The sequence below is a fragment of the Harpia harpyja genome, chromosome 3 (genome assembly GCF_026419915.1).
Source record: "Harpia harpyja isolate bHarHar1 chromosome 3, bHarHar1 primary haplotype, whole genome shotgun sequence".
Classification (NCBI taxonomy): Eukaryota; Metazoa; Chordata; class Aves; order Accipitriformes; family Accipitridae; genus Harpia; species Harpia harpyja.
This window is the reverse complement of record NC_068942.1, coordinates 28,259,983-28,272,655: the sequence shown is the minus strand read 5'-3', so window position 1 is coordinate 28,272,655 and position 12,673 is coordinate 28,259,983. Positions and strand designations below refer to the sequence as shown.

The 12,673-nt window shown below is 38.5% G+C and overlaps 1 protein-coding gene across 7 annotated transcripts in view; it reads left to right on the top strand.

The window, feature by feature from the left end:
* The window catches only part of ADGRB3 (adhesion G protein-coupled receptor B3), a 465,066-nt gene extending 452,597 nt beyond the window's left edge, over positions 1–12,469 (top strand). For 6 of the 7 annotated variants that reach the window (XM_052781809.1, XM_052781807.1, XM_052781803.1 and 3 more), the window contains 3 exons: positions 2,323–2,358; positions 9,603–9,707; positions 11,659–12,469. In XM_052781809.1, coding sequence (XP_052637769.1) covers positions 2,323–2,358; positions 9,603–9,707; positions 11,659–11,847 — 330 coding nt within the window. In that variant the 3' untranslated portion in view covers positions 11,848–12,469. The remainder of the gene's footprint in view (positions 1–2,322; positions 2,359–9,602; positions 9,708–11,658) is intronic. The other variant, XM_052781806.1, reaches the window with a different exon arrangement.
* Positions 12,470–12,673: the final 204 nt, after the last annotated feature.

Sequence of the window (12,673 nt, the reverse complement as noted above, 5' to 3'; positions counted from 1 at the left end):
CGGACCTGTGGCTGTTACATACAGAACAGATGTTCTTTACTATAGAAGTTTAAAATAAATGTGTTTGTGACAGATTGTTCTTGAGCCCTGGAAAAATCCTCACTGAGATAAACCTGTGGTATGACCTCTTTGGTCATAACTGGTGTGATCTAACAGCAAAATTGCAATAGTTACCTCTTTCTGACAATAGCACAGTTAAATATGTTGCAGTCTGTTAGATATGTCTTTTTACCAGGTAAACATTGATAGAGTTGTCTGGCTGCAAAACCCAATAATCCAGCTCTGCCAGGAATATTTTCTCTGTGGTCAAGCAGACTTAAGGCAAAATACAAATGCTCCAATTTTATAAATCACAGTATCTAGCAAACTACCCAGTTCTTCCTAAATTTTCCATGTTTTCACTTCGGGTTCTCAGTCGGATGATTCAATGATATCAGGTTAATACTGAACTGTAGCTTAAAAGTATCTTTTTCAAGCATTTTTCAAAGCTACTGCTGTAAACTTTACCTCATTATCTGCTGTACATGTTTCTTCTTTTGTAACCACTGAGCCTTTACAGTGGTAGATGTGCTCTAATTGCACCTTAAAAATAGATCCTTCCTCATTAGAAATATGTAGATTTTTTCAGGTGCTGATTTACTGTGGAATGACAAAGGCCTATGTCAAAGGTACACTTGTACCGTGGCCCTCCTGATATGAGTAAGTAAGAACTTAGCTGCTTTAAGAATTTGGGCATAACGTCCTCACATTTTTCTTACCTCCAAGACCTTTGTTGTTTCCATGTTTTCATGGTACTTATTTTTGCAGAATTGTTTATTTTTAAATACTCTCTTTTAAGTGTGCTAGGTTAAATCAAGCCTTGCTAATTAAAGGTAGCTTCTCCAAAGCTTGTTGTTGTTGGTTGCTTTAATTGTGTTATAGACTGTTCTTTTATACTGCCTCTCCCAGCTCTTTAGGCATCAGTGTGTCGACAGTGCTACAGTGATATTCTTCATATTATTGTGGATTGGAGCATCAAAATTTTACTACAAAACCAGACAACATGTCACAAAGTGGTATTATCAAGGGCTCAGAGACCAAACATTTTCCACTTTCTACAACTGAAAGACTTGTAAAATTATTCCTTTCATTTGCAAGAAAACAAAACAGCTTATTAAAACCTGCATGTTTGTTAAACCAAATAAAATCAAAGTCTAATGAACTTTGTAACATTATTCATCTTGCCTTAATGAGTTTGATTTGTATCTCACTGCAGAAATGAGGTGCAATTTGAAAAGGTTCATTTACCATGACCTAAAGCCATCCTATCCTACCACAAAAATTAGGGTTAAATTGTAGCAGAAAGCCCTTTTTTTTTTTTTTTGGGGGGGGGGGGTGGCAGCACGGAACTTTTCCCTTTCTTTAACTCTCCTTCCTGAAGGGGAATGTATCTTTTCTTTCCATTTGCATGTTCTTTGCACTCTTTTCAGCTCTTCCAACCTAGCTTCTTTCCGCATCTCTTTAGTCTATTGCAAGCCATTCAGTTTCCAACCTTAGGAGAAAAAAGATATTTTTATCTCTTCTTTATAATATTTCTGCTTCTTTCGGATATAATTTGACATTACAATTGCTTTCTTTTAGAATCTGTAAAAAATTCTGTGCTAAATTATTTGCGATATGTCTAAGCAATCATATTCTGTTGCGTTATATACAAGTGATTACTTCACTAGTAAATCATTCTTCTTTATATCAGATGCTTTGAATCAGATTTGTCATAAGTATAAACCAAAATCATTGCTTTCTCCATCCAGATTGTCATTGCAAACAAACAAGCTGAAGCTATGGAAAGTGTGGATGGCTTCGGCTTGATTTTGCTATCATTTATTCCATTAAAATCAATGGAGTTGTACCAATGTAAGCCTGATGTAGGAAAGAATCAATTTCTGTATACCTATGAAAATCTAAATTGTAGATATGTATTTATAGCTGTGTAAAAAGTATAAATATGATGATAATTTGCAAACACCACAGAAAGTATAGAAATAGATATATTTTATGCACCAACAAGTTCAACTGCATGCAAATAACATGCACAGTATGCATCCCGGTGAAATGCAGTCTAGTTTATTTCAGAGAAAAGAATATGATACTGGTCTAATACACTGTATGCAAAGTCATGCATTAATCTTAAATTATCAAGATAAAATCTACAACCTCTTACAGAATAACTAATATATATCGGATAGGAAAACAAGAATGTTATTTAGACTCATTAATATGATTTGGTGAATAGTCCCCTTGTTAATACAACCTCTTTTTTCTTTCTTTTTTACTGCTTAATAGAGAAGAAAATCACGTTATTCGGACCTTGACTTTGAAGTAAGTTTCACTGAATTATTCCTGATTATTAAAAGTATTTTCCTAAAAGTAAATGTGCAGTGTTAATTTTAGCAGATTTGAGCCTTCTGACACAGTAGATGTCATAGGGTTGTTCAATTGGTATTGTACAGAACATGATGAGCAATTCATTAAAACTACTTTGGTGCAACTTGTTTGTAAAATATTCTGAGATCCAACTGTCATATTGCAATATTAACCATCATGGTTTCAGTTTTTAAATTCTCTGCCTCTTCATTTTCATCTGGGTTGTGGTTTCTTTTTGTTTTGTTTTGTTTTGCTGGCTATCTATCTATTGAAAAAGTGTGACGCTTCTGTAGGACAGGCCACATTGTTGCAGAAGGTTGCTTTGTTCAAGAGATTCTCAATCATTTGTTCAATCTCTCTTTCTTCAATACTAATTTACTGGCATATGAGTTTCACATCCAAATAGCGATTATGAATGTGTCAAATTTTGAATGATGAAGTGCTGCAGTTGTTAAAGCTTATAGATCACATGCTATAAAAAAAAATCAAGTTCACATAAGGTTTACGTAAGGCTATCCACAATTTCAGACTTAGACCCTGTTGAGTGAGAAGGATTGGTTGTGTTATTTAATGACTATTTTGTTCTATCATCTCAGTCAGTGTGATTAAGTTTCTTACAGTTTTGTTTATTTGAGGTTTTTTTTTCTCTACTCTCTACCAGAAGCAATACAGCAGTTAGTTTTCAAGGGGATGTTAATAATGTATGGATTTGGGGGGTTTGCATAGGTTGTCTATTCATGCATATTAATAGTTTGATATAAATCATTATGTGTGTCTCCAGAGAAGTTGAACAATCATAATGTTTGCACGGAACCTACAGATCTCGGGCTAAACTTTAACATCCAGTGATCAGTATATAGCAACCACAATGTTAAAAATTACCCTGTCTGTTTGCATGTGCAAACAAAAGCATTTTTTATTATTATTTGGGCTGTAAGCACAGCACGTGTACTTTCAGATTTCAGACTCTAGTCCATAGAAAAGAGGCAGAACCAGCAAAACGGAGCCACAGCAGTGGTCACAGAAGCCTTGCAACGAGAGGAGGGTTTGCTTTGGTGACCTGCTTTTGCTGAAAGGCTGACCTTTTGTGTCTGATTGTGGTTTCTTGGTAGTTTAACATCAGGCCTTAATCTCTTATGTCATTTTCCCCCAGAGACTATAGCTACCTTAAGCCGTCACGAAACATCTCAAATAATGCACCAGAGATTCACACAGTAAGTTTAAGGAAAATAAAATGAAAAGGTTACACTAAATATGCTTTAGGATAAATGCATAGAAAGGAAGAAGAAAAATATGAATCAACAACAAAATTCTGATGAGCAAGCAATTCTAAAATTAAATTCAAGCAATATGAACAGAAGTTTTATAATTATAGTGATATAAAGAATTCTGAATTTTACTGTTCTTTATTGCAGGGTAGGAATATCGTGCTGTTCACAATGAGAACATTCTCTGTGGTAACAGATACTAAAACATTCTTCCTATTACTCAGGAGAGCATAATCCAACGCCAAACAAACACCAACAATGAGGGATACGTTCTGCTCTCAAGAATCAGGCCTCCCATTACATATTTTCTTTTGACTCACATCATTTATTTAAGATGCTTACACCTTGTTCTTGCCTTGTTTGCAGCATGGTGCTCCGTGGCCTAATATTTTTCGAAGTATGACTATAATGCAGGAAAATATATTTGTTTGTAAAAAGGGAACGATGGGGCCATTGCGAGTGACTGCTGAGGAAGTGAGAGTGGCAACGATACTGTGCCAGTTGCTGCTGTGTTTTAGAAGTACTGACTCAGACTAACCCCATCTCACCTCCCTGTTTTATGGTTCCTCTGATTAAGCCTGTGGGCTTTCCTGTGTTCTTACACATAGCATGGTTGTCTGTCTGAGGAAAAGCAAAATAAAAAAGCCATAAAATGTTCAAATAGCCACCCAGATTCCTTCGTTCAGCAAGGCATCCTGATGAAGGGAATTGAGATAGTGTTGTGTGGCCAAAACGCTGCTATTCTGATACCTCAAAGCAGCTTGACTGCAAAATAGAACAGAGCCTGGAGGTGAGGTGGAGCTCGAGTGATTGGCCATACTACTTAAATGTTTAACACTTTCTCTGTTTTGCCTGCAACCAGTGCCAGCTGGCACTCTCTGAGACCACGTCCTTCCACAGTTCTGAGGAGAACAAATGCTAAATACGCAGTATGGACAAGACTGTGTCAAGCTTGGCTCCTTCCATCCTTTGCCTTTTAAGACTCTCCCAGGGGCCTCTACACCCTCAACCTCTCACACATGTCTCTCTATAGCCATACAAGACAAACCCTCAGGCTATACCTGTCTTACTAAATTAGACATTTGGGGGAATATTCCTGGGTGCCAAAATGCCAGTTTTTATATGGATGAATTTTTAGAAAGACCTTCACTATTTTAGTCTGGAGCACACTTGTCCCTCCAAACAGTTCCTGAAATGTCCTTAGGGAACCAGCGCAACCTAGGTACCATTCACAGTAGGCAATTTGGTTGTAGACTTCTTGGTTTGGACACTAAGAGAATTTAGTAGCATTCATGGAGAACATTCCATGCTAGATGGTGCCAGAGAACGGTCTTGAACATGTTTGACTTACTATTGTGGACTCACAGTTTCATAGTTTAAAAAAAAAAATATATATATATATATATACACTGTGCTAGTGGGCTGCAATGCAACACTCACCTTAATATAGACAATTTGAAGTAAAAAAAAGAAACACAAAAAAAGCAATTTTATTCTGAGGGCCACAGATGAAACGCAAAGCCAGCTGCTATGTAGTGTGAACGCAGGCAGACTATGACTGTACTCAACACCATAAAATACCTCTGTCCCTGTTATCTCCAATATATGTAGAAAAACAGGTGTAGTTTTAAGGGCCTTTGCAATGGACTATAAATAATAAAATTTCTGTGACTCTGCTGGTTAGTGTTATAGAAAACTTATGTCTCCAGTCGAAGGAAAGGGAGAGAGAAAAAGACGACATCCAAACTGGCCAGCCCTTATCATAAATCTTAAGTTGGTTAGAGAGGAGGCTCTCAAGAACTGGGCCACCTGTATCTTGTTTTCCCTTTTTAAATAGGTTACCATTACATTCTTAAGTTATCCCTTTATACAGAAAAAAGACGACAGACTGTAATGTACTGGGTTAAGTCTGTAGGCAGAAAGTATTTCTGCTACATAATATACTGTCCACTATTAGATTTTGCAAAACACTGACTAGTCTAGTTGAAATTTGAAGTTTGCTAAAATGAACAGTCAACATGCAACCGCTTTCCAGGTCTTTTCTTGCTATTACCAAGGATTAGTTTAGACTCATTCATGCAGTCCAGTATCCAAAACATGATGAAAATTATAGATCTGGGCATTTGGGATCCTTGCTGCTGCTGGCTGTGGTAACCCCAGCTAAGTGCCCTCCAACCCCAGTCATTATGGTCTGGTTTTCCCTACAGCTGGACAGGTAGCTTTTTCATGAAGGCTCAGCACTAATACTTAGCTGTCAGATCAAATAAAATTCATTCTAATTATGTTGAGCAGAAATACAGATGCTGTGGAAATTCCCAGGAGGACTTTGTAATAGGTGTGCGCTGACACTTAGAAAAACATACAGAAGTTAAACAGTATTATTGACATGCATTTTAGGATTCAAGATCACAATTACCTTTAAATTCTATGAGAGGGTCTGACTCCCGGATTTCCCCAGCCATCCACCCCACTCTCCTGTTTCTATGAGGCGTTCATTGGATCTGCTCTGGTAATAACATTTATGGCAAATATAATTCAGAAAAGTGCCTTATTACCCTGCTCCCCTGGATTCGAGTCATCTCTGGCTCTTTGTGTGCTCCACCCACGAAGGAGAGCAGGGATACACGAGATAAGTGTGAATACCAGAAGGTCTTGTTTTCTGTCCACAGAGCAGTAGACTCACACCAGCAATAATGCTAAATTGATCATTAATTGCTGGAGCTGCATTCTTTCAGAATTTCATCTGCAACAGCTATTCGTTATAACAACATTACAAAAGTTTAAAATCGTTCTCTAACCTGAAGACATCTCTCGAAGGCAAAGGTGAAAAAAATATGACTGCAGGGAAAAATCCTTTCCCATTCCTAAGTTTGGCAACTGATCGTACCTATAACATCTTGAAAACACAGCATGTTTCCGTTATAGGGCCGGGAAGGCATTCCCCCATCTGTTCTTTTCACTTTTAACTGTTTTGTACAATATTTGAGAGAGAACATTTTTACCTGTGACAATATAGAAAATCTCCAAGGCAAATTGAATGACATTATTATTATTATTATTATTCATAAGATTGACCACAAATCTTCATGAGAATACTTGTGCTTGAACTAGAGTTCAGCTAAAGCCCTGTCATAAATACAAAAGGGAGCCGGGTACAGAATTATGTTTGAAGTCCCTCCCATCTCAATGATAGCCATCCGCACTCTGAATCCTCTTCTGAGAGTAGGTACTCATTAGAGTAAGGCTTAGTCTTTTCAAAACACACACTTGACGTTACTTGTGAGTGGGGGTAGAAATGTGGAAGGCTGTCGGTTCAGCCTGACCCCCTTTGGGGTGTGGGGCACAGGAGTTTTGGAACCTGAAGGAAAGACCACAAGAAGACGGTGGCTAACTCGGGTGCTTCTGGAGGGGATGCGACGCGACATTAATGGGCAAATCCCCAGGGCAGCGTGAGGAGCTCCTTTTCCACCCGGTTCAGGTCCTGATGCTACTACAATCACCCTAGTATATATCGGTCAAGATCTCCAGCTCTGCATTGATAAAACTTATGTATTTCCAAGATTGATAAAGCTGTGTTTTCCACATCGCGCATTTAACAGAGAAAACAGATTAAACCCCCACAAATACTTCGTGGGTTATTTTCTCATAAAAAAAGAAAGAGTTACCCAACAGAGCACATTTTCTAGAAAGGAGAGAAGATGGTGCTTTCTAACAAGGAATTTAAAAGAAGCTTAGAAAGGAAGAGTTAAAGAAAATTAAGTTACGGCACCTTCGGTTCGGATTGTTCTTTATAAGTAGTAGGGAGGGGCAGGTGTCAGTGGGTAGGAATTATGGAAAGGAAGCCAGGAAAACACTAAGCAACCAAAAGAGCCATAGGTACATGTGCATACCAGTCATTCTGCTATTAAGAATAAAATTTAAAGCCTTTTTTCTGGCAGACTTCCCGCTGTAAGTGTTTCATTTCTCCTCCCACCTGCTTCTCCTCAGGAATAATGTAATGAACTATGTAAGACATTTGCATTATTCATATTTGCTATTTAACGAGTTTCTGGGTACACGATTCAGAAAAATATCAGAAAGTAGCATTCTCTATATTCCTAGCCTTCTATTAAAAAGTTTCCAACTGGAGATACTTGTTTCACAATCATATGCTATTTCTTGCTTTTAGAGTCAGTATTTTAACCCACCAAATCTGTTTTATTCCCTTCAGCATGTCTCCTTATTTCAGCCAATAATGATCTTTGCGGCAGAACCTTTCTTTTTTAAATTCTATGTATATGAAATTTGCTACATATCCCATCTACCATAACAGCAACAGCTTAAAAGAATCCCTAGGAAGTCACTTAAGTGAAACTGCCCCATAAACTTAGATCAGCTATCTCTAGTTAAATTATCTTTTGCGAGGAGTTCCTCACCAAATACTGCAAAATTGTTTCCTTTATTCACCCCACAACTCGTGTTAAGTTGATAGGTCTTTAATTGCTTGCTGTATCTCATGTCTCTTTTGTGAATAACGTTGCCAATTTCCTGTTCTCAGAAGTGAAACAAGTTCTCAAGCTACGGCGTAGCTATATTAAGGATAATACGGTTATTACAGCATAGCGGTAGAAATGCATGGCCAAGAGAGCAGCCACCTTTCGTGAAAATTATAAGCACAGAATGCAAATGAAAGATAAAAGTTAAAATTGGTACTGGTAAAGCATTATTTGAGGGTCAGCTACTGCCACTCCGTTTTAAAAGGTACTAACCCAGACTTGGCAGAAGCGTTACTTGCTGGGAAGGGTCACACTCAGGCACCGCGTAGGTACGTTTGCAGGGTTTGTCACGTACAACGCCAGGGAAAATCAGGCTTGACAATTAGCGGACACGCATAGAGGCTGGTGTCCTGCATGTTTTCTGTCAACGTTCCTGGCTGCCGCCCTGGCTGTAACTCAGGTTCAAGCAGTTACAAAAGCTTAAGAAAAGCCAAGCTGATCCCATCTGCTGTTGGACTGAGGTGAAGCATCCTCAGTCCCTCCCGTCCCCTGTTCACCCAGACCACAGAACCGTGAGAGCGGCTGAACGGTAAGCGGCCTTCGGCTTTGCTCCAGAGGTCGGTCTGAATCCATGGCTGAGCGTGAACTTGTCTGGAAACAACTCCGTTGGTCGGCTTGACAGTCTGGCTTGAAAACAGGCTTCACTCTCCGTGGAGCTGCCGAGGCAGATACGTGGCCGAGGGCTCCTCCAACTGTGGGGGCTGTCGGGGGTCCCCACCTCTTGCACAGGAGTGCCACATAATTAGGTTTTGTGGAAGAGTGCCCTGCACATGGGCTAGAGGGAGGGCGGTTTCCCATTGCCCAGTCCGTGACAAAAGCAAGCAAGTAAAATAGAGAAACTGTGCCTACTTTTCTTAATAAGAATGCCATTTCAGCTGCATTTTATGATGATCTGAATGACAAGAAGATGTCTAATTAAAAAGGCATAACATTTGAGGCTTTTCCATTTGGGACCAGGATTTCTGAGTTCAGTGGTCTCATAAAAGTTATTCCTCTAAGGACCATTACAAACTGCTGTTGCATTCCTACAGAAATGAAAATATTAGCATCCATGCAGAATACAGAAATTCTAGAAAATATTCCTAGTGTGCAAAAGAAATATCCTTCTGAGAAACTGCCATCACTTTCAAAATACTTCTAGGCTAGCACAAAAACAGTGTCCCTTGATTTCAGCAACTCAATAAATGTGGGGTAAAACCAGTCTCTTCTACACAGGAAGAACATTAAACAGAGCAGAGGCAAGGCTCGGTGCAATTCACTTCCATTGGTCAAGTCTACAGGGAAAAGATGGCCCTGCCAAATTCAATTTACTTTATTATGTTGGGGAAAATAATGCTTCTCTTAAAAAAAAACCAAATTCAATTATAAATATAAGCAATTATGTTCCATTTTGCAGAAGGTCATGCATACAAGAAAGAGGCACATGGAATTGTTTCAAGAGTTAAATCAGAAATTTCAGACGCTGGACAGATTTCGGGATGTACCAAAATCAGGCAGTATGGTAAGTTTTCCTTCTTAGATATTTAAAATATGATGGATCCTTAACAACAACAATGAAACAAGAGTCCTTTGAATTCAGTGTTATTTCCCGAGAAGACCTTGCTCTGCACTACCTTTAGATAGCCTCTGAAATTAGAACAAAAGATATTTTCGGTAATCTAACCTATGACGAGACACATTAGGTTTTACAACTAGACCATAACTAACTCACTGACATCATTATAGATGACAAGTAATTGGACTGCAGGGAACAGATTTCAGATCTGTATGTGTCTCCCAAGTCTAAAGGACTTATATAGAGAAAGCAGCTCACTAATGTAATTTGGCCAATAGGGCTTTTCCTCTAGCTAGGCAAGCAGATATTAAATTAGTTACTACAAACAAGTCCAGCCAGATTCACCTAGACGCGAGACGGTCTGGAAAGCACACGGGGTCTCTGTAATGCCGTGTCTTTTTCATAATAGGTTTATAAATATTTACCATGGGAAAAGCAAAAATTAAATCATCCTGAGTTGACTCTGCTATCATCATAATTCAAATTTATACACACACACTCATACACACATGCATAACACCCTGACTACATCTGATAATGAGAGCAAGGAAATAGTTGATTCTGCCTAATTAAAACAGCTAATTTAGTGTGACATATTTGTTAGCAGTAATATTATGATTAGTAATAATTTTTTATATAATTTTATAATGTGAAAATTGTATATTAAATGGAACTGAGCTAGAATCATTGTATTCTATAACTTTTTCAGAAGAGCTGCTCTCAGACATGAAGAAGAGGTATTAAGCAGATGTGAGGCCAATGGATTTACATCATTTACATCATCTTAATCCAGCAGAAATTTGGCCCTGATTCTTTGATGAACCTTTAGCTGTGATGTGTTATTTTGCACCCAGTTCTCGCTCACTCCCCTCTGAGATTTGCTGACATGTAAAGTTTGCATTCGCCTCCCTATTTGAGATTTGCTGTCCATGTAAAGCTTGAATTAATTCCAAATCTCAAAGGGAATCTCAGTGGAAGAGTTGTTTTTACTCTGTTTCATATCGGCTGTATGTTTTTGAAAGGTCTGCTAATAAAAGCTGCCTAGAGGAATGGTTTTTCTGTAGGACAGTCAGAGAGTGATCCAGGTACCTAAATATAGACATCTCAGGCTATTTGAGACAGCCTCAGGTGTCTTAGTCTACAGCACAGTACAGACAGTGATGACACAGGACTCAAAGGAGACCTGCACCTCTCACGAAAGATAGTTGGAGATCAGGCAGAAAATCCAAAGGCATCTAAAATGGTGCAAAAAACGTTAGGTTTTGGCAACTAAGTCCCACCCAACATGTTACAGCAGAAATTACTAATTGAATTGGTCTTAGTCCATAATGTCTTTTACCGTATAAAACTTAGCATTCAAAAAAAATTCATTTGGTAGAAAATAACCAGCTTTCAGCCCGTTAATCCTAATAGACATTAGCTCATCAGCCTGTAAAGCAAGGTGGCTCTCACAGCATTTTCAAGGCCTAGGTTTCCGCAGTTCTGTCACGCACCTGCCCCGATTTAAAATCCAGCTGGCAATCTCTGTTGCAAACCGCCCCATATTTCAGGCAGCAAGCTCTTCTCGATTACCTTCCCTTCTCTTCTCCCACTTTTCCACACAACCGCTACTAAAAAGCTGGCTGTTGGTACTGGATCACTCGGCCATTCCTCACGTACAGAGGTTCTCGTGAAAGAAAGGGCTTAGCTGGCAGCTCAGGTGAGGAGCCTGCCAAAGTGTCGATCGTTCGCAGAGAAAGCGTCGCAACGGTGCTGAACACCCGCCAGCCTGGCTCCCTGCAAAGCCGTTTCCCCTCTCTGGCTTCCGCGTCTCGTGAGAGCACGTTAGCGATCAGCCTTGTAACTGGAAAACACGTTTTTCATCCTTGGTTTTAATTCTTCTTTCTTTGGTCTTCAGGAGAACTCAGCACCGAGCAAGGCTCCGTGGGACAGTTTCAAAACCACAGGCGACTACCAACACTATACAACGATAAACGTATTAGACACAGAGGCAAAAGATGCTTTAGAACTCAGACCAGCAGAATGGGAGAAGTGTCTGAACTTGCCTTTAGATGTGCAAGAAGGTGACTTTCAAACAGAAGTTTAACAAAAACAAACTGAACAAAACGAAAACAAAAACAAAACTAATTCCTTGCACTGACAATAAAGAGACTTTGGGAATCCTGATGCTCCTGTCTGAACATTGTGACTACTTTATGTCAGGCTCTTCCTGTGCCAAATGTCAGTGGTTTTTTCGTACAGTATATTCCCACTAGTGCGGCTAGTGGAGAACCAGGTGTACAATTCTTACCATCGTGTGTTGTAAGTACCCGTGGAATGGATTTGTAAGGTAATCTTTATAGATAAACCTCAAGCAACGATTCATGTTGTAACAGCTTCATTTGGTTTAGTTTTCAAAAAACTTCACCATGAAGCACAATGTATATATTTATGCAGTTTTTAAAGTTTATAACAGTCTGTTTGGCCATTACTACACTTTTTACTTTATAATATAAAAGCAAAGTTTTTGTCATTAAATGAATGTCTGTTGAGCTACATTCTTCATTGCTTTAAATGCAATAAAGTAATAATCTCACTTTTATATGAATAATATATTTCACATCTTTATTATTGCAGTTTTCTCTGGAAAGCTCAGAGTAGCTTTCTCTGCTGCAGCTGTGTATAAAATATTTAAAATGTTGTATGGTGTAAATAAACCTTTGTCTACATATCAGTTTCTTAGTGCATTTTATTCTGTATTTGTTTATCTTAAATTTGCATATCTATAAAGTTTTCTTTAAAAACACACATATTGAATATGTATTTGGAGTTTTAATAGTATGTTGTTCTAGCTCCTGCAAAGAGTTTCTACAGCATATTAGTAGGTTCATATAGCCATTCTGCTTTTTCTTAGGTATTCTTTTGTGACAATG